This window comes from Gymnodraco acuticeps, unplaced genomic scaffold (assembly GCF_902827175.1).
Source record: "Gymnodraco acuticeps unplaced genomic scaffold, fGymAcu1.1, whole genome shotgun sequence".
Taxonomy (NCBI): Eukaryota; Metazoa; Chordata; class Actinopteri; order Perciformes; family Bathydraconidae; genus Gymnodraco; species Gymnodraco acuticeps.
The window spans coordinates 504472-527299 of NW_022991645.1; the positions used below are offsets into that span (position 1 = coordinate 504472).

General features: G+C 41.9%; 1 protein-coding gene across 1 annotated transcript in view; it reads right to left on the minus strand.

Moving 5' to 3' along the window:
- Positions 1-1659: 1659 nt before the first annotated feature.
- The window catches only part of LOC117534332 (inaD-like protein), a gene marked incomplete at its 5' end in the record, with an annotated part of 92792 nt that continues 71623 nt past the window's right edge, over positions 1660-22828 (minus strand). The window contains 3 exon segments of the mRNA XM_034198526.1: positions 1660-2433; positions 3696-3787; positions 4402-4598. Of these exon segments, the coding sequence (XP_034054417.1) occupies positions 2424-2433; positions 3696-3787; positions 4402-4598 (299 nt within the window).

Here is a 22828-nt window from a genome sequence, read left to right on the forward strand (position 1 = left end):
GAACCAGGCTCTGGTTTGTACTACCATCTATACATTTGAACATTTATAAAAACTCATCTCCGCTGTTAGAGGCTCAGGAAACATTAGCTGATACATCTTACATATAACTGGTGTACAGTTGCATTATGGGTACATGGCAGCTGCTACACTTTGTATCAGGGTTTACATTTGATGGGTAAATGGTAGCTTATTAATATTGCATAGTTTGAGGGTTTTCATGTGTCTGTTTGTTGCACATTGGTAATACTGAAGAGTATCACTGTGACCGGTTTATCAGGATACATTTTAACCTGTCATTTACTGCATTTCTTTATTTTTGACTATATATATTTATTTTTGAATAATATCTCTATACATTTTTGTTAATTACAACACAACAGCTCAAACTTGACATGACAAGTAAGGTGCATAGGTAGGAGTAAGAAATACAAATAATAAAAAACACTGGACAGTATACGGATCCCCAGTCCCTACCATTATCTACCCATAGGAGAGAGGCAACAACAAAAAGACAAATGCGATAATAGTTATTATAGTAAATAGTTAAACATTTTTAAATAAGTACATAGAAGCGATAGGCTGAAGGAGCAAACTCGTAATATAGAAGATGACAGCGTGGGTCCAATATAGTCCAAGAAAGGGGCCCATACTTTATGAAAAGCGTCCACTGAACAATGAAGCATACATGAGACGTATTCGTTAGGGATACACTCCATTACAAGAGTATGCCACCATTTCTTTGTTGGAGCAACATCCTTGATCCAAAACAGTAAAACCTTTTTCCTAGCGGCAAAGGTCAATAGGCTAGAGAGATCTTGTGTTTGACATTTGTAATATGACCATCTGGAAGACCAAGCAGGAGGCACATAGGAACACCACAAATAATAGACAGTTCTTTCACAATACCAGACCAGTAGTGTTCTAGCTTCACACATGACCAGAAACAGTGAATACGATTTCAGAGTTACATTTACTTCAGAGCGGAGATGCATTCATTTGTTATATGTGTGCGATGTGGGATCCAACTGTGTAGATTTGGTTCGATTACAAATAGATATTTTCCCGGCATAGACCCACACTTTCTGCCAGTCTACATTCTCAATAGAGTGGTGCAGGGATGACATATTTTTGTAGGCTGACCCGGAAGAAAGCTGCGCATGGGTTCCCTCGACAAAAAAGCAATGGGATTTCTCCATAGGGTTTTGGAAAATTGTAAAAAATAAGATCTGTGCAAAACGTACCTGTTAGATAAATGCACGTTTTGTTCAGCTGGATAATCTCCACATGTCTACCCTACTTTTATCATTTTCGAATCATAAATCTAATCGCCAGAAGCAAAATGCTAACGTTATGCTATAAACGAACTACAGCCGAAGGTTGCACAACTTCAACGTCACGCCAACTTAAGATCGATATTAAAAAATACAGATTCAAAATTGTACAAGTTGAAGCGTTTGTTTTAACACTTTGCAAGAGGCAGGAACTTGCTTTCAAGCAGAACAGCGGCAAACAAACTTAGCGGGAGTGTTTACGTGTTCGGTGTAATGACGTACAACGTCCTCCACAACTTCTGTAGTCCTATTCAGCCACTTGTTAACAACCATCGTTTTTCAGACACGTAAACTCTTCAAAAATCTGCAGTGGGGTCACTGCTGATGGATTTAATGTCGTAGAACAAAATGTGATCCGTCTCTTAAATTTGTGTCAAACACAGATCTTATTTCCAGATATTTTCCAAAAACTAGTTAAAAAAAAACGATTGGAGGACTTCTACAAGATGGCGGAGAGACTGGTTGTGTGAGTGAGAGGCTCTCCCAGGTCGGGCAAATTATCCCACTAAATGCAAATAACTCTACGTTTAAAGTAAGGAATGAGTGGGGTAAAAACATTGAGGAACAGTAAAAATTGTAAAGGACCAGGCAAGGTGAAAAATCAACCTACAATGGATGAAATCCCTGAGCACGAGGCTAGCGAACACCATACTAGCGAACACGACGGCTCAGATGCACTGCGAGCAGGCTTTGCCGCCATTAGCAAAGAAATTAAAGACATTAAACTCGAACTACGACAAGAACTATCCACATTCAAAGACGAAATAAAGAAGGAGCTGAGGGAGGACATCACTTATCTGCGACAAGAACTCGACCGTAAACTTACGGAGAACAACAAAGAGCTGCAGGCGCAACGGGTGAGCATAGCCGAGGCGCTGGAGCGCATATAAGATATGGAAGAGTGGAAGACGGAGGTGAATGAAGTGATGTCGGTGATGATGGAGCCGACTCGATTGATGCAAGGAAAATTGACTGATCTCGAGGGGAGATCGAGGAGAAACAACATCCGAGTGTTTTGCTTACCCGAGGGCACGGAGGAGAGCTCCACAGCCAAATACATGGAGTCACTTCTGAAAACCGAACTCGAAATACTCACAGCCAGCTGCAGCAGGGGAGGAAACAATTAAAAAATGTTTCGACTCTCTAGACCGGCCAGCAATAGGGAGGGTACAAAATAATATCATTAATTCGGATATCACAGGAAAATAACTGGAGGAGGCAATTAATCATTTAAAAAATAATAAGGCACCAGGAAGTGACGGGTACCCCTCCGAATGGTACAAAATGTGTAAAAATGAACTTATTCCGTTGTTACTAGCATCATTCAACGAAACTATAAAGAAGGGGATAATCCCCCCCTCGTGGAAAGAGGCCATAATCACTGTTATCTCTAAAGAGGGAAGGGACAAAAAATGCTGCGAAAATTATAGGCCAATATCAATACTGAATTGTGATTATAAGATCTTCACAAGAATATTCTCTAAGAGAATTGAGAATTTCATGAAGGAACTGATAGACGAAGATCAATCAGGATTTATCAAGGGACGTCAAACACATGATAATATAAGAAGAACATTACATGTAATTCAAGAAGTAAAGAGAAAGGGGGAGAGTGCATTACTCCTAAGTCTGGACGCAGAAAAAGCATTTGACAGCGTTAGCTGGAAGTTTCTCTATCTCTGTCTAGAAGCATTTGGCTTTAGTAAAGAATCAATCAACTGCATTAAATCACTTTATCAAGATCCTATGGCAAGAATACAAATAAATGGCAACCTTACAAATTGGTTTAAGCTAGAACGATCTACCAGGCAGGGGTGCTCTCCCTATCCACTGCATCTGACACACATACATCTCCCTCAACATCCACCGCCACAATTTCTCCCCCCATCTCCCTGAACCTCCCGAGCCCTCCTCCCCACGACCGCCTCTCCCAGTTATTAGTATCCACGTGTGAAAATACAGGTAATTACTGTAATTTATGTACAGCAAGGTACCATAATACCACAGCTCTGTACTGCTATATCACAGTACTTCCATGGGCATGGCAACTGTAAAGTCACAGTATGTAGTTGTACTTCTATTCTAAATTATTGTGAAATATTTACAGTAAATTACTGTGAAATATTTACAGTAAATTATTGTGAAATCCATGCAACTAGTAGCCAGTAATTTACTGTAAATGTACAGCCAAAAATGAAAATTAAAGATGTTGTTTAGTTGCTGATATATTTGTTATCCACGTCATGCATGCAGTTTCGTTGTGAGAGTTTTTCCGATTTGAGTAAACCTTAAATCTAAGTGTGCAGTCTGGGCATTACATTCCTGTAAATAGTTTGAGTTACCCAGCATGCCTTGCAGTCCTACCTGAGCAGGATGACTTTCACCTTGGAGGCGGCACTCTTAATGATGGCCGAGGCGTTCTGGTGACTCCGCCCATAAAGAACCTGGTTGTTAATCTGACAGAAAAACCGAAATATGTTATGAATGAACCTCCCATCTGTGATGATATATTGTTATTGATACTTCACAAGACATCACACACTTCACAGGGACATATATCATCCTTTGGCTGAAAGGGGTTTTGATTAGCAGTTATTGATTTGCACAATGATAAATATTAAAGTCAATACACCGATTCACACATCCTGCAGTGACTCAGCTCCATTTCCACATGATAGTTTGATGATTCTGATTGTAACACTTCCAAGGTCAAAACACACAGCACTACACACTACACACACTACAGCTGTACAAATGATGCAACCAAGTGGAACATGATGGCATGAGTAATGTGATGAGGTTTAGCAGGTTAGCATGCTAAACAGTGCAATAGCTTTGGGAGGAACGGTAGAGAATCACATATTGATGATGGTTGCTGATGATGGCATTTCATCTTCAGGAGAACATGAATGTATGTATATTTGAATACAACCCAAACAACAGTTACGATGTTTCACTTCATCCCAGGTGGACCTTATGGTGGTGCTACAGGAGAAGTCTGGGGATCAAGTAAGAGAACATGAACGTCTGTATGGAGTTTCAGGGGGATCCATCATGTCGATGTTCTCACCTCCAGCAGCTCGTCTCCCACCCGAATGCGTCCGTCTCGAGCTGCCGGCCCCCCCGGATGGAGTCCCACCACAAAGATGCTGAGGCGGGAACGATCCCTATTTCCTGCCAGACTGATACCCAGCCCCTGGCGCTCCTTCTCCAGCTCCACGCTCAGCAGCTCCCCCGGCAGGTCTCCATACCGCTCACACCAACGCTCTGCGGAGGAGGAGGAAGAAGAAGAGGAAGGGTTACAGAGAGCTGACATTGCAATCATTACAAATCTATCTCCAACTAACACTATGCCATGTGGTTCACTCCAAACATCTAGTGTACAGTACATAGCACCTTCTCTGACACCAGCATCTTTTGAACTGTTTCCGATGAGAAGAGAATGCATGCCATTGCACATGCGCTGCACCTGAGCGCACTGCTGCTTCTCAGCACTTCAAGTTGAAATGATTTTTTACAACGTCTTCCAGACGGGATCTCCGGTAACAAAGACTGAAATACCAGATTGTCGTAACAGGGAGTGTTGGAATTGTATGGCTGTACACGGATCGACCTTTAAATTCCTGGGGGTACAGATATCGGAGAGCCTCAGCTGGACAGCACACACCACTGCAGCAGTTAAGAAGGCCCAGCAACGACTACACTTCCTGAGGGTGCTTCGGAGAAACCGACTGAGCAAGAAGCTGCTGGTGTCCTTCTACCGGGCGACCATCAAGAGCGTGCTGTCATACTCCATCTCTGTGTGGTATGCTGGATGTTCAGCTGCGGACAAGAAAGCCCTGCAGAGAGTGATACGGATGGCAGAGAAAACCATCAGCTGCCCCCTGCCCTCTCTGGAACACATCTCCACCTCCCGCTGCCTCAGCAGAGCAAATCAAATAATAAAGGACAGCTCTCACCCAGGTCACAGACTGTTCTCTCTCCTGTCTTCTGGGAGGAGATACAGGAGCTTCAAGTCACGGACAAACAGACTCAAAAACTGTTTCTACCCCTGGGCCGTCAGGCTGCTTAACCGAACTTAATGCAATAACCGTAATCATCTTCACACATATACACCTTATACACATTTTTAATGCACTTTAAAAATTAAAAACTATTTTGATATCAATATTTCTAACAATTTATTCCCCCCGTATGATTGTTTATGTTGTCTGTCCTACTGCCGTGTTTTTAATGTTATGTTTGTCTAGTTTTTGCACACTGGGACACGGTTGCACTCTGAATCTCGTTGTATTTTTTGTACAATGACAATAAAAGGCTTTAACTTTTAACTTGAACTAAATGACGTTGTAGCCTAAAAAATATGCTTTGTATTTTGATTCAACTAGAGCGTTTAAATAACATTTTAACAAGTGTTTCCAATGCTTGTGTGACAGGAAACAGATCAGAAGAAGCGTGAAATACGATGGTGTTCTCATTTTTCTGATTGTTAGACCATTTCACGAATGCAGCACAAATGCTACATAGACTGTTGAACATTAACATTTCTTTAACATCTTTAGAGCATTCATTTTAACACATTGCAGCCTCGCATCTTGCTTCACATCTTTGTATTACAGCTGATTTCTATTCCATATTTTATTCCTCTATTCATTCCATTGCAATGTAAATACTGTTATATTTGACTATATCTTTTTAATTATTTGTAATATTTTTCTAGTTCTCTACCTGTGTTTTTAATTCTTGTTTTTATGCACCACGACACCAAGTCAAATTCCTCATACTACACGTATGAGGAATTTGACTTGGTGTCGTGGTGCATAAAAACCTACCTGGTAATAAACCTGTTTCTGATTAAAAAACTGATAAAGATTAGTATAAATCCTTTTATCTTGAAATTGTATTTTTCTTTTTTAACCAATCACACTCAGCACGTCAGGGTCAACAATGCCCTCTCAGAGCCCTGGACAGTCAGTACGGGAGCCCCCCAGGGTTGTGTGTGCTCCCCAGTCCTCTTCACACTGTACACAAACGATTGCACTAGAATCCACCCCGAGAACCATATAATCAAATTCTCCGATGATACGGCCATCCTTGGCTTAATGCACAGGGGCAGCAGTTCATCGGCGTACCACTCTGAATAGACAGATTTGTGCAGTGGTGTGATTTTAACCATCTTGTGCTGAATGTGAAGAAGACTGAGGAGATGGTGTGGGACCCAGAAGGCAGCGCCTACATGCCCGTCCTCCGGAGTTTCCCGGCCGCGGTCTTCGCCCTCGAGCCCGGCCCCCTGAGAGCCCGGCCCCCTGAGAGCCGCTGTCTTCGCCCTCGAGCCCGGCCCCCTGAGTGCCACGGTCTTAGCCCTTGAGCCCAGCCCCTGACTTTCCCGGCCGTGGCCCTCGCCCTCGGGCCCGGCCCCTGACTCTTCCAGTCGCTGCCTTCACCCTCATGCTCGGCCCCCTGAGTTTGCCCGCTGTGGCCTTCGCCCCTTTATGAACTCTGCCTTGCCCCCGGGCCGTCCGCCCGAGACCCCCACAATGAACTCTGCCTTGCCCCCGGGCCGTCCGCCCGAGACCCCTTCCTGGTCCTCTGCCGTGCCCCTGGGCTGTCAGCCCAAACCCGTCCTTCAGACCCCCTCCATCCACTCTTTTGGCCCTAGTGATGATTTTGGCTTTTTTCTATTGCCAAGATACTTTTAGATACACTTTGAGGTATGCAAAACCTTAAAACAGAAAATGACGTACATTGTCTGATTAGATTTTTTCTTAAAGGTTGTTTCTCTAAAAGGCAAGTTTGTGATTTTAACACTTTTTACTGACAATTGGCAGATTTGTGTGTAATTCTCTCACAAAGGAACTGTAAATACACTTTTTTATGTATGCAAAACCATAACATTTTTGGAAAATAAAATACTTTGTCTGAATACATTTTCTTTAAAGGCACTTTTGATTTTAACGCTATTTCAGTGGAACAATCCAGTTTTGTTAACATCAATGCTTTTTTCTCTTTTCTTGTGTTACTAAGATACTTTTAGATACCATGGGCGTCGCAGCCATTATATGAGGGTGGGACAAGTCCCCCCCACTTTTTCAAATGATTAGTTTAGACCCCCCCACTTCTACCATGTGGAAAGTCCGTGAATCGATCTATCCACTCGCCGCACTTTGTAGAGCGCTGTGTCAGTGCTTCACTATCAAATCCATTCCACTTGCTTATTGAGAGAATGCCCAAATCAATTAAACTCCGTACCATGTTTTCACTGCAAGGCAGATTCTCCCATAGCGCGCGCACGTTCAAGGAGTGTTGCCATAGTTGGACAGCTCAGATCTGTTGTATGAAGCGATGCCGGTAGCGGAGGTAAGGCACACACACCACATTGTTAATACAGCGAAAATCAAAGCTTACGATCTCTTGGTTTGATATGTTTTCTCCCCCAGACAACATGGACATAAGAACATTTTTTTCAAAGAAGAGGAAAGCAAGTCATCAGCTGGTAGCAGTTAATCAGTTAACAGTGATGGCGGCAAAAGCGTCTCACTTCTGGAGAGGAGTTTCGTCTTTATGTCATGATAGAGATACAAATACTGAATCGTTTAGATGAGAAAAGGCATCGAAATGCCAGGTTACTAGTATTTATCATGTAAACAGGGAACATGAATAACCGATCTCTCTGTGCTCATGTAAACACCATGATGTACTGTAGAGACGCAGTCAGTGTGTTTAACTGGAGCCTCAGTTAAGAGATTAACTGAGATTATTTTCTGAGTTCTTTAACTTCGGTACTCTCTCTCAAAAGGGTAATGTGCATTATGTTTTAATTATACTTCTTATCATTCAGAAGCTTTTTGTGTGTGTTTATGTTTTACTGAGTGCTTATAGGCAATTTCCATCCCAGTATTCAGTTAGCTATTTATTTTCTGTGCACATTACAGACTAGCTAATATTCTACCTACTGCTTGGGGCTTTGAGTCTTCAAAATGTCCAATGTCACAGACTGGGACTTACTTTAGAGTCAGTTGTATTTACATTCAGTATGACTTGTTATGATTCAATGTGAAAGAGTATACTGCTCAATACATAATGATCACTTCACCACCTCTCTTGACATCTAGGCGCTTGAGAGTGAGTCAGAGGCAGAACACAGGGACAGTGGAGAGAGGTCCATTGCTGAGGTGAGTGATGAAAGGGAAATGACAGTTTAGAGTAAATTGTGATGTGGACTCTCATCCCAGAATGTTAAGGAAATCAGTGGGGATATTGAACAGGAAGCATTTCAGTCAAGGGGCATCATATGACCAACATAGACGGCAGAGAGAACATTTAAGTCAATGATACCATTTCTAGGTGAACATCGGTATGGAGTCAGATCAGTCTCAATATTAATAAATGCTCACAGAAGGATTCACAAATGTATTTTGCGATTTATATATAAATGACTCTCCACAACAATATCTCTAAATGCCAGAGTTCCCGTTAGCCTGTAATTACCGGACTACGACCGGTAAAATATGCTGAAGACCGGCAAATCTAAATCTCTCCGGTCAAAGTGTCCGTTCAAAATAATTTCCGCTTAGCGCAATACCGCATCAGTTGCGCAACTTGCGCCATTTATGTGACAGACAAAAGAGTATGTGACAGACAAGAATAGTCAATTCTAATGCCTAACACGTAATGTGGAGAAAGAGATGTCCTGGATGGGTTGATTTTGCGTTGATCTGTTGGTATTAGGCTTGTTTGAGACAAGCGAGACCTGCGCAGACCTGCGCAGTTGCGATCAACGTCTTGCTAGTGCGTTGCATGATGGTTAGTCATTTTGTCCGACTTGCTCTGGAGGCCCGCCTACATGAGACGTTGAAATCTCGCGGGACAAAGACGCCCGCAGCCTTGAGAGCGAGGCGCGGCGAGGCGGCGCAGTTCCTCTCCACGGGCTGCGGAAGCGAAATGCTTGATGGGAAACGTCTCGCTGGTATCTCGAGCTGAGCGCTCATTGGTGGTTTTTACCACGTGCTGGTGATGAAACTCTCCAATTGGCTCGGCAAAAGTTTGTTGTTGTTTTGTGTCAGTTTTACGTCGCCACATCCATTCCCATTTTTCATCATTGTTCCACAATGTTTATCATCATGAAATTAATATCTATATATTTTATACTTTGCACTGCTTACCGTTTTCATACTTTATATAGGCCTATAGCATATTCATACACACTGTTCATACTGCTCTCAGGCTGCTGTGTATATCTAGTGTATTAATACCCCTCACTGTTTATTCATCATTCAATTGATTCTATATTTTATTCTGTAGATTGTGTACATTACTTTTCACTTTACTGCTTGTTGCACCTGGTTAGAAGCTAAACTGCATGTCGTTGTCTCAGTACCTGTAATATGTGCAATAACAATAAAGTTGAATCTAATCTTGAGCAGGAACAAATGTATTTACTTAGTACATATCTGACATTAACGATTAAACACATGATGTGTGCATTCTTTATAAATGCAAACCGAGTCAAGCCGACTCCGGAGGTGGCGGTATGCACCTTAAAGTTGTTTGCAATCCGCCAAAAAACCGAGAGAAGAAGAAGAAGATGAAGAAGCCGACTCGGAGCTCACCGACTTTAGGCCAGCTTTTTGAGACCTCCCCCGGCTGCGATCGGCTATTCTCGTCTACTTTCGAGGCGAGCCGCAACGCGTCTCAAACAAGCCTAACCCCCTGGAAGCGTCTGCGCTGCGGCTGCGCCGCGCTGCGACCTCCTCCTGCGTCCTAACCCACCAGGCGCGTTTCAAAACGTTGCGGAAGCGGAGCGTCGTGTGTGCAGCCTCGCAGTTGTTGGATGAACATGCCACTTCCTGCCTGCGCCGCGCTGCGCCACGTTAAAAATAGGATTCATCCTATATTTTAGAAATTCCTTATAGCGAGGAGCTTCTGGGACGCTTCGAGCTGCGGCGCAGCGTGTCTGGTGGAATAGCACCCATTGACTAGAGTGGCCGCGATCGCTAAAAACGCCGCAGCCGCAGCGCAGCGCAGACGCTCCTGGTGGGATTAGGGGGTAATGCCTCGGGGTTCCGGTGGGCATATAAACAAATGCATAATGCTGCGCTATACTTTGCGGCCTCACCCGGTTGCATAGCGACGCTTATTGTTTAGGTGTCTTTTAATAAGCAGGTAGTCATATCATTAGCTAGAACTAGCTGGATCTGATCGATGTGGACATAAACGCGAGTGAAGTCTAATCTGACGGGAGAGAGAGAGCTGCTGCTGACGAGTGGACACGCAGCTCTGCATGATCACATGCAGCGGTGAGCGGAAAAAAGCACACACTTCAGGTTAGAATATCACACGTAGCTATTTTAATGACCTCTCAAACTACCGTAACTAGTTATAGATATGTTTAGTTTTACTGTCGGGTCACTCATTACTGATCCGCGAGCTGCATGATACTGACGGGCTGTCAGGAGAGGGAGAGCGCTCCGTTTATTATTCCCGTGTTATTGTAAGTTACTCTACACTTTTGAATAATGTAGTTAATCTACTATAATTAGTTTGTTTGATATAGAATCATATCAATTTGTTTTAAAGCTCAATAAATAACAAAGAAGACCTTTGACCGCCACTTTTCTAATTCTGTCTGGAAGATTTAAACTTTAACGGACATTTTGACCGGCGAAAAAATATTCTAACGGGAACTCTGTTCAATGCACTCACAAATATTTATTGTTGTATATAAATGTACAAAAAATGGGCATTTAAACTGCTTTTTATTAATTCTAAGATGGCTCTGAATTAATAATCAAATATGTTTCCTTTCTTTACTACTGGATGAAATTACAAAATGTAACCATCATTTTCCTCATGCTAGTATAGCCACATAAAAGTATCAAACCACCTGTTAAAATGCACCAGAATAAAGGAAATCTATTTTTTTTTAAAACCCCCCGTTAAAAATTCCCCCCCCCCACATTCAGGATGCTTCCTACGCATATGTTAGATACACTTTGATGTTTTCAACACTTAGGCGAGACACCTCAGGTGAATAGGGTAATTTTTTTAACTTAAAGGTATCCGCTAGAAATTTCTCCAGTTAATTACTTACAATACGGCAATCGTTTTTTGTATTACAAGTTTTCTGAAATAGCATGTTTAAATATGCAAATTACCCATTATCTCATTAAATATGCACATATTTTAACACATTTCAGGAATCGAAATCTGAACTTTGGATAAAGCCAGGTTCAAAATTCTTGTTTCATTTTGTAGTCATATTAGTATCTAAGGCTTTTACAGAAGGGATATTGGATATCTCTTTTTATCACTCCATAAATCAGAAAATACTGTCAACAGCCCTAAAATATCAATTTTCGCCATGTTTCTAGGTATACAATGTTGTATAATTCAGGCTATGAATGATATATGAACAACCCCTCTGTAAAAGCCTTCATAATATTGATAGGAATATAACTGGAAGGTTTGGTGTATGTACATGCTACTGAAGTTGACATTTCGAACTCAGAGTAGGAGAGAAAACTCATTTTGAGAAAACGTTCTTTAAAGATTGCAGTGAGGCGCTAGCTAAACCCTCCTGTTCTTTGGATGACAGCTTGCGCATCGACGCACTCCATGAAGGTATTTCATGTTCGAGTCATTTGTTTTTTGTATAACCTTGCTTCTTGCAAGTGACAATTGTTGTCGTCTTCTCTGTGAACATTTTTTTCGCCGTTCTTTTGCCATTTTGAGATTTCAATTTCTAGCGGAAAGCTAACCAGGAAGTGTTTTAGCACACCACCTGACGCATCTGAACGTTGTCAGAAATTAACACCAGCCAATGAGATTTCGTTTCTTGGTTTAAGACCCCTTTGTACTTTCACGATTGGTTGCTGATACAATGGAAATGACCATATTTGGATCCGATGAGATTGTGTAGGAGAGACACAGCTTTCCAACGATATCTCTGTTGACATGGTGCACACTGCGGTCGCGGTACTTTATGTTACGTTAAAATGCTAACTTTTGGTGAATTTAGGAGAAATCTACAGACGCAAATAGACAAACTATAGTAAAATAAACACTTAATGTGTATTTTGTACGTTTTCCTTCCAAAAGCCTGAAAGAAAACATGTTATAGAATCAAAATAGCACAAAATCTCAAAATTGACCAGTACTTGAAAAACGATGTTTTTGCCTGCCGTGTCTCGCCTTAACAACTGGTAGAATATGAAGTACTTTGTAAGGAATTTGGTTTCTTTTAATGGTCGTTTTTTAAACACTTGTTCACAGTGGCATATATGTACAAAAGTGGTGGGGCACGAAAAAACGTAGATGTCTATAAGCTTCTGCAGTGAGGTTCATGGCTGGTGAGGCACTGGCACTGACTCTTCAGGTTTACAAATATTATATTTTGACCTAAATCAAAATATAATATTATTTTCAAAAGCCTCTTTAGTCTGATGCTTCAATTAATTTTAAACAGACAGTTCAACAGAAGGATACCCAAAAAATGTAATTTTATCATTTAAATATTGAATTGTTCTCTCTTAGTAAGATCCCATTTTCAATCAAATTGCAGTCTTACCTTGACTTGAAGATTAAGTCCATTTGCCTATCCTTCTGGACAAAAATCTCTTACTTTTTTGTAAAAGTCCTCCTTATGTTCTTGTAGTTTCAAAAGTCTATCATAAATCTAATCTAATCAATAGATTTATGATTTTCGAAATTATAAAAGTAGGGTAGACTTGGATATTATCCGGCTGAACAAAACGTGCATTTATCTAACAGCTACGTTTCCCACAGATCTTATTTGGAGCTATTTTCTAAAATCCTATGGAGAAATCTCATTGCTTTTTTGTCGAGGGAAGCCAACTTCTGGGTTTTAGGATGCGTCACTGCAGCTCTCTCGTCTCCTCTTCACACACCACACTTTTCGCGGCACACGTACTTACAGCCAATCAGCTCTGAATTATGTGAGATGACGTATGGTGAGGATGGCAGCTCAGTGCCCCTATGGTCATTATTTTTGTGCCACACACATTACATAGGAAAATACTCTGAGCATGCGCAGTGTAGTTTTTACAGTCACCATTCAGTTAGACAGTGAGAGGGAAGGGCAGGATCGGGTTTTGTCCCACATGGCTCTAAACAGCTCAATAGGCACATACTGTAGACACTAATTAGAAGAACACAGACTAAAACAGCAATGTACAGACGAATCAGATGATTAAACATGATCTTAAAATATATCTTTGTATTTAAAAAAAAAAAAATTTGTAATCATTATTTTTAATACTTTCTGCTGACACTAGGTGACCAGTCGCCACTGTTTGTTCAGTTAAACAATGTAGGTTTTTTTTTTCTCATAACCTTACATATTTTAGTTATTTTCTGCTACCAAGATACTTTGATGTATGCAACACTTAACAAAGGGTATAATATTAAGTACTTTGTAAGGAATGGGGTTTCTTTAATGGATGCAAAACTTTATAACTTGGTAAAATATTAATTATTTTGTAATGAATTGAGTTTCTTTTTTTTGATTTTCAACATACTATTGTACACAATGACTTTTCCATATTTTCTTCTGACAAACTATACTTTGACTTTTTCCGTAAAATCGTGACAAACTTATTCTTTGACCTCTTGCTGCTTGGTTGGAAATGATAGATGAAAAAGCTACAAAGCTTAAAGAACTTTTTAAAAACCCAATTATATAGATGACTCCCCCTCAATGCAATAAGTCCCACCCCCACTCAGCAAATCATCTAAAACGAAGGACCCCACTAAGACGACCGTTGAAAACTAGCCATGGATCTGAGAAAAACCAAGACTCCCCCTGCGAGTTGCAGCCAGGAACAGACTCCTGGACTACCATCATCATCACCATTTTGGATACCCGAATCTTACAGTACTACTGCTGCTGATGTTACTTCTGGGGCCAAGACGTCTCTGTTTATGGACACAGTGAAATCGGAGTTGGTTGATATTCTGGAGAGGGTGCTGCATCGGTACAGAGAAGAAATCTGCAACGGATGCCGAGTCAGTCACCCCGGCCAGAGACAGCACGAGTGTCTGAATGACATGCCCGATTTTTTCTTCAGAAACAATTACAACGCGTTAATGAAAAGACTTTGGCTCGCCGACTTCATTACTGTGATTGGCCAGAGTCTTATTGATAAAGACATTTGCGCGGATGAATGGAGGATCCGAGGCGCTTCTGAGGCTTTTCTGCACAATCTCAAAAACTGCAGACGCCTCAAGGAGAGACTTGAAAAGATCCATGCTGATGAGTTGGATGGAGAAGAAGAAGACTAATAACCAGTGGGTTGATTGAAGCCAGGGATTTTTTTTTTCTCTATACTTTCACTTTTCTTTAAAGTAAAATTAAAAATGGGAAACTACTATGCAAAACGCTCTGTATATATTGATCAGAATGTAGTCAATACCCTTTTAATAAGTGTGGTGATGAGGACGACTGAAAACAGAACGAGTAGTGACCCCTGTGTAAACAGAATGGCTGAAGTTTATAAACTAGAAGACATTTTGGATATTGTTCGTTCTGGCAGTACTATTCCGGGTCATTGGGAAACGATTGTAAACTAAACATTTAAAGTGGTCCTGGAATCTTCATTTTCCGAAACATTCTGTAACATTACCGAAGAAATGAAACAAACACCAAAAGTGTATCATGTGCTCTCATTGTATGCTCTGTTTGTAGATGTAATGCATCTTTGTGTGAAAAACAGCATACGCATGAATATTGTGACTGAAGTGAAAAAACTCCACACCACCTGTCACTTGTTATGCATACTAATGTGATGGAAGCGGCATGTGTATAACGCACTTATTGTAAGTCGCTTTGGATAAAAGCGTCAGCTAAATGCAATGTAATAATGTAATGTACTTGCTTGCCTCGACGGGGAGGGATTGCATTGAATTACAGCAGCAGGAGGAGCAAATGCTTGCCTCGGGGAGGGAGAAAAAGAGCCACAGCGGAGAATAAACAGAAGGGCAACCATGTGCGGGAAGTCTTCTTCGCTGCTTTTGTGGCAGACTACAGCGCCACTTACAGGCCTGGCATATGTACTTATCATAAAGCGTGATATGAAACATTTTGTAGAGCAAGGTTTTTTCCACGACCTGTTTCTATTTGATTGGGACAAAATCAATCTCATTGCACATGTTGAAACTGCCTGGACATTATTTTATGATGGTTTTATTAAAATAGTTGCTCCCTTAAAGAGCCTGTGACACGAGTTTCCCCCATCATCCAAACCCATCAATTTGAGTAAATATTGTCCCCTTGAAAACCGTTACTGAACTGATTTTGGATATTTGTACTTTGATAACCATTAATCTGCCCTTCAATGTTGACCATTTTCTGGATCTTCTCGGGGATTCTTCAAGTCCCGCCAAATAATGTGTGACGTCATTGCGGGCACAGCGCTCCAGCTGCACCGTTCAGGATCCCAGCATCTGCATGTAAACGCACGATGGTGCACACAGCAGCAAGCTCAGACAGCGATGACAGTTTAATGTTGAACGTGTCTGAGAGCTCATATGAGGCTGAAGGATCGGTTTATGTTGTATCTGTTAGAAGTTTAGGAATTAGGTGCGTCAATATGGGCGATCATATGGTCATGTAGCCAGTGGTGGAATGGGACTAAAAATCATCCCGGGACTCTCGACCGGCCCACTTCGGTACCGGCCCATCGGGATTCGTCCCGATGGCCAGTCCGCCACTGCACCCAGCCCAGCCCACGTAAACTGTCAACGGGGGGAGCCTCGCTGCGGGGAAACGGTGGACCGTGTCCCGATCGGAGTGGGAATAATAATAATAATCCGTGCATTTTATCCATTAATTTCCCCAACATTGTGGTAAAAAAACCACACGTTTAATCCATGTTGGTGTACTACAACTACAAAAAGCATCGGTTTGTTTTCTCATCAGGAAATGCAGACCGGCTCAAACAAACGATTTTTAAATCATCATCCTCACGATCATTTAATGTATCATATGTTCGCCGAATTGACATGAAAGCACTAATAAATGTAGTTTCATCCACTTGAGTTTACAACTACAAAAATAATCGATTTGTTTTTATATCACATCCGACGGGAGGAAATTCAGTAGCTCTCACTACCGATTTGTAATCCTAATTTAATCATCATCTTCACCACGATCATTTATGTTGATGTTCGCCGAATTGACATGAAAGCACTGACAAATATGAATATACTGTAGTCAACTTCATTAAAACGTTATTAACGTGCCTAAACTCAGTAATTCACCATTTCAATGCATGACAACACACTTTGTCCGTGTTTGGCTCTCTCGCCGCACAGTGAAGCGTTCCCGCATTGACGTCACTTCCGGCTTCCCCCAAAACTTCAAAATGAGTCGAAGGAATTTCCCCGCGATGTTCGATATTATTAATATTTATCGGAACGGTATCACACCTTCTTTTTTAAACTGACGGTTCAAGATGACTAGTAGCCCAATATTTCATTGCACAACAGTTGTTGGGAGGCTGTCACAGGCTCTTTAAGAAACGACAGAGTAAAAGGCAGAGACAATGCATGGTTCACATCAGATCTTTCTGATTTACTACACAAGCGCAATATGGCATGGTCAAAAGCCAGGAGTACAGGTCTTGGGTCACATTGGCTGCTCTTCAGGCAGCTGCGAAATGCATTTACCGTTAAAATCAGAAAAGCCAAAGCGGATCATCTCCTAACTGAAACTTCAGACAACTTAAATAATCCCCTTAAATTCTGGAAAACTATTAAATCATTAGCTGGAAAGAGAAATGTTATAGAGCTTCCACATTGCATTGTGAAGGAGGACTCCTAATCTCTGATAAGGCAGAAATGCTTGGTTGTTTTAATGAACTTTTTATTGCTTCTGGTTCGCTGTTTACCTCGCAGAACATAGCTCAAGGAGCCACTGATCGCTCTGACGGTGGTATCTGGGAGGGTGAACCGTTTATTTTTATTCCAGTAACAGTCTCAGAGGTGCATAAAGCCCTGAAAAGTTTGGAACCAAGAAAATCAGCAGGTCCTGACAACCTGGAGCCGTACTTTTTAAAGTTAGCAGCTGATTTTATAGCTTTCCCCTTGGCTTATCTTTTTAATCTGTCCTTGGAGACAAACGAAATTCCCCTTATTTGGAAATCTGCTTTTGTTCTCCCACAAGGGGGTGACCCCACTCTCCTAAACAACTACAGACCCATCTCCAAATTATGTGTTTTAACTAAAGTACTGGAATCACTGGTCAATTTCCAACTGAAGGAGTTTTTATCAATAAATAATATTTTATCTGAGTTTCAATCTGGTTTTAGGAAAAAACACAGCACTACAACAGCTGCCTTAAAAGTAGTAAATGATCTTATTTACTTCTTAGACAATAGAGAGCATTGCGCAGCACTTTTTATTGACTTGTCAAAGGCTTTTGACACAGTGGATCATGCCTTACTGTTACAAAGACTCGTTAGTATCGGTCTTTCAGATAAGGCTGTCTGTTGGTTCGAGAACTATCTTTCATGCAGATCACAGTGGGTGCGGGCAGAAGGCTTAACTTCAACATCTCTTCAGGTATCCAAGGGTGTGCCACAGGGATCTGTTTTAGGACCATTATTATTTATTATTTACATTAACAGTCTTAATAACAATGTTTTGAATGCAAATTTGCATTTATATGCTGATGATACAGTTATTTATTGTTCTGCGTCCACCCCGAAGCAGGCTCTTTGTCAGCTCCAGAATGCTTTTAACATTGTACAATCCAACATGTGTGAATTGAAACTTGTTTTAAATGCTGCCAAGACAAAGCTAATGATGTTCTCGAAAGCAAAACCCAAGGTCTTGAACCTTCCTCCTATCGCCACCTTGCAGGGGACGGAGATTGAATCTGTGTTGCAGTATAAGTATCTTGGAATTATAATTGACAATTCGCTTTCTTTTAAACCACACATTGTGGAACTCTTGAAAAGATTAAGAATACAATTAGGTTTTTTCTTTAGAAACAAGTCTTGTTTTTCCTATGAGGACAAAAAGAGACTAGTGTCTGCAACCTTTCTGTCTGTGCTGGATTATGGAGATGTGGTTTATATGAATGCATCTTCTCAGTGCCTTCACTCGCTGGACACCGTCTACCACGGTGCACTGAGATTCATCACAAACCTCAGATCCTTGACGCACCACTGCAATCTATACACTCGTGTTGGATGGTCTTCCCTGACCACGTGTAGACTGAAACATTGGCACATCCTGTGTGAGATTAAATAGAGATTTATTTCACTCTGACATTATTTGTTACAATTTTGTAATCCACACACACACACACACACACACACACACACCTCCTGCAGTGTGTGACAGCAGTGTTGGCAGGCTGTCACACATTGATGACATTTGACACACTGAAACACTGCAACGGGCATGGGGAGCTCTCCCACACATACAGAAATATAACATGTGCGTGTGCCCATGTCCGTGTGTGTGCGCATCTGTGTGTACAGTAAATCAGCATAAAACATGCTAGTGTGTGTATGTGTGTGTGTCAGGTCTTATGTCTTTTGCAAACCACTATCCCATAACAATAAAACCAGATGGGGTTAAGGAGACAAGTGAGAAGTCATCAGGCTCAGAGAGTGACTGCCCTGACTCTGGACTACAGGTGTGATACGCGTCGGACAAGGTAAAACCACATTTTCCCTAGACTGACTATGACAAAAAAATAAAAGCAGCGAAAGTGAAATGATTGCTAACCATCCTGACCAATCTGTAACATGAATACCAAATAATATGATTGTGAAAAAAATTGTGCAATACATAACTTACAATCACAACTAAACAACTAGTTAGGCTTACACATCTATCACTGTGCATACCACCATTCATAACAGATGACAACAAAAATTGGCGGGGCGGGGGGGGTTAACGTAGACGAGGCTGAGTGAAAATTATTTAATCACAATGACTTTGACTGATATTGCAATTGCAATATGATACACAATTATAAATAATTCGGAAATGGCTTTGTAACTTTTATTCAAATTTTTAAGAACTTATGTGTTGCTCTGCATCATCTCGATAAAACATTCAGAATGGTAGGTTCACACACATTTTGCCTCCTGCGATTACACCAGTTCATTTTGGGATCTTGATCAAATTCAGATGAATTGTTCACCCCTAATGTGGAGCCGAAGAGTAGGGTTGGGTACCGAGTTCCAACATTTCGATTCCAACGGCATCATTTAGAAATGTGAATTTCGGTTCCGCTTTTCGATGCCTGAGGAAATGTTTCTCGCCGCTCTCCGTAGCCTACTGTAGGAGTGCGGCGGGAAATGTAGCGTTGTACCTACACTTCCTACAGCGTAACCTGGGACCAGGGCCGGCCCGTCGCACTGGCGTTATAGATGTTCGCCTAGGGCGCCAGATCTGTGGAGGCGCTGCGTTGACAGCTCTGGGAGGAAAAAAAAATGTTTTGACCGTTGGGGCTCATCCTAATTTTCGGCCTTGATGTAACAACATTCATAATTAAGTAAATGTAACACCCTTTTCATCCCGGTTACACCTTTCATTTGCCCTGTACAATGGGCGCTGTAAGTGATGAAAATGGGGGATGTTGGCTTATCTGGCACCCACAGCTCACAGCCAAAGTAGCGTGGGAGCGAGCGTGGGAGAAAGGGAGGGTGCACCGGTACCGGCGCTGTTATTAGAATCTGGTGCTAGCTGCTCTAACGGAAGAAGAAGATGTTTCTATAATAGGCGCGTTCACACCGCAGTACTTTTCCCACTTTAGTTCCGATATAGTTCCGAAAGGTTGCGTTCACACCAAAAAGAGCCGGAACTAAAATTAGTTCATGAGAACCTTTTCACCCCCTTTTCCGTCCCTGCTAGAGAGCAGGGACTTTCGTGGGAGAAAAAGGTTCCTATGTCCGATTGGCTGGGCGGATTGCAAACCACGCCCCGTAAAACTCCCAAAAAGTGTTGTGAAGCCGCCATTTTATTATCCTCGCATTATTAGCATTAGCCCAGCGCAGAAACGCAAGACTAACTTATGGCAACACAAAATAAAACATGGGAGCGGTGGAGAAGAGGAGGTGTCGGCGTTCTGGCGATTTACTTGGAAGGCTTCAGTAGAAGCTGCTGGGAGTCCCAGCCAAGCCCCCAGGAAGTGCGCCGGACTCAGATGAAAATATTCGTGCTGGCCAAACGGCGGTACTACACTTCTGTTTGGTTGCCAGGCCCGGAAACACTTTTTCCCATTGACTTACATTGGGAAAGAGTGGTCTGTAAATCGTTGGATAATTTTTTTTAAACTAAATAAACTTATTAAAAACATTCGTTCCTCAAGTTGTAATAATGTGCTAATAACGTTATTCTGAGAGTTATTTCCCTCTGCATTATGAACACGCATCTAACCCACGGGACCGCGCCGCCCGGCACGTTCATGTTACGTGTCCCGACCAATCAGAGCACACTGTGCTCACAGGGAGGGTGGGGGCTGGAGCTATTGGAGCTACAACGAGCCGTTAAAGGCAGAGAGTGAAATTCAGTGAATACACGTAGTTTACAGAGATGCTGTTTGAGAAACCAATGTGAGTTGCGTTTATCTTTACCCATGGATGCACAATAAGAACGGACCCATATCGTCTTACTGCCATCCCACGGAGCTGTAATAATGGATATATTGCACATGTTTGCTGTAATTCATTATCATACTACATGGGCTGTATGATTGAATCTTGTACCGTAAATGTTGTATTAAATAAAGTTAATATTACTTATTATTATAAGTATATATATATATATATATATATATATATATATATATATATATACAGTGCAATCATTCTTTCATGCTAAATGAAGCTCTGTTGCTTGGATATCTGCTAACTGCCGCCTCGTTAATATCAAATCCATCATAATAACAAATCATTACCATGCTGTCATGAACTGTGCGGTGCTGTTACGTGTACGCAAATTGACGTGCTTGATGTGAACGAGCATTTTGGTTAAAGTTGTGCATGCTCTATGAGCGCACATACGGGTACTTCTCAGGTATGCCGGGTAATCTGTGACGTTTCACTCTCTCAAAAGTTGGGCCATTTTATCATCATGCGCTAATGAGCAACTCTCATAGGAATGAATGAGGCCCCGCCTCCCACGCTGTATCCAGTTCTTATTATACATCCATGGTCCCAGCAGCTTCTACTAAAGCCAGTCCCCAACTCCGGGGACTTCCGGCCGGGGACTTTGGGCGGCAGTATACGCCGTGAAGTGGTTTGCGGCCTGCCAGTAAACCCAAAGCAGAAGAAGAAGAAGTGATGTCAGCGGCTTCATTTACCTAATCCTCTCCCAGGGACTTATTCCGGTGTGAACGCGATCTGTACTTAGTTCATGAGAACTAAAGAGTTCTCATGAACTAAGTTCTCATGAACCTTTGTGGGAAAAGTACTGCGGTGTGAATGCGCCTGATGATGTGGAGGGAGAGTCCTCTCCAGTCAGACTGAGTGGCTGATAACTACAGCTCAGTGAGGTAAAGAACTCCGAGTGTTTAGATAGTTCACTTTAGTCTAATGGCGCATTTCCACTGCAGCGGGTAGCCCCGTTTAAGCGTCCTTAATCGTCCTCAAGCGTCCAGGCCAGTTTTTGGTGGCCTTTCCATATAGCGCAGCACCGGCTAGCGGGTACTTTTTCCGGCCCCATAAAATCGTGGTTCTATCAGGCCAGGGCCAGGGCCAGGGCTGAACTAGTGACGTCAACACTCTCGACTGCTGATTGGTCAGAGGGAATCGTCACAAGATTGCGCGCGAGATCATCCCTAGCGTCGCATATATATCTAGAAGCAAGCTTGCAGCATTTTTATACACAGCATTATTGTAAACGGAGGAGCTACAAAAATGGCAACGTCGAAGAAAAGCACACCGTGGTCTACCGAGGAGGTGACGACGTTCCTACATCTCATTGGGGATGATAAAATCCAGCAGGAGCTCGACGGAACAACTCGAAATGTGAAGCCGATCGCCCCGCCTACACTGTGTTGCTACCCCAGGTCCTAAACTGTAATGGAAATGCGCCACGGCCTCGGACGGCCAGCGAGGCAGCCCGAGGCCTGAGCGAGGATGCTTAGGGACGCTTAAACGGGGCTACCCCGCTGCAGTGGAAATGTGCCATTAGTTATCTCAGTGGGTCTCAAACGTTTTGATCACAATTTATGTAAACACATATTTCCAAGGCACTCCTTTATAATTATTGGGATAAAACAGGTTTGAAATCATTCCAATGTATACTATAGGACAGTAAACCAGACATATCGTTTTAAACTGGAGAGATAAAAAAAATATGCATAAATAAAATAAGATATGAATGAACAACAAAAATTAAATATGTTACATGTATTTGTTATTGGCTATGGTAGGTTACTGGTTATGTTCACATACTTATTTAATTATTAAAATGTAAACCAATCTTTTTCATATGGGTGTTTAGAGTTGTACCCCCTA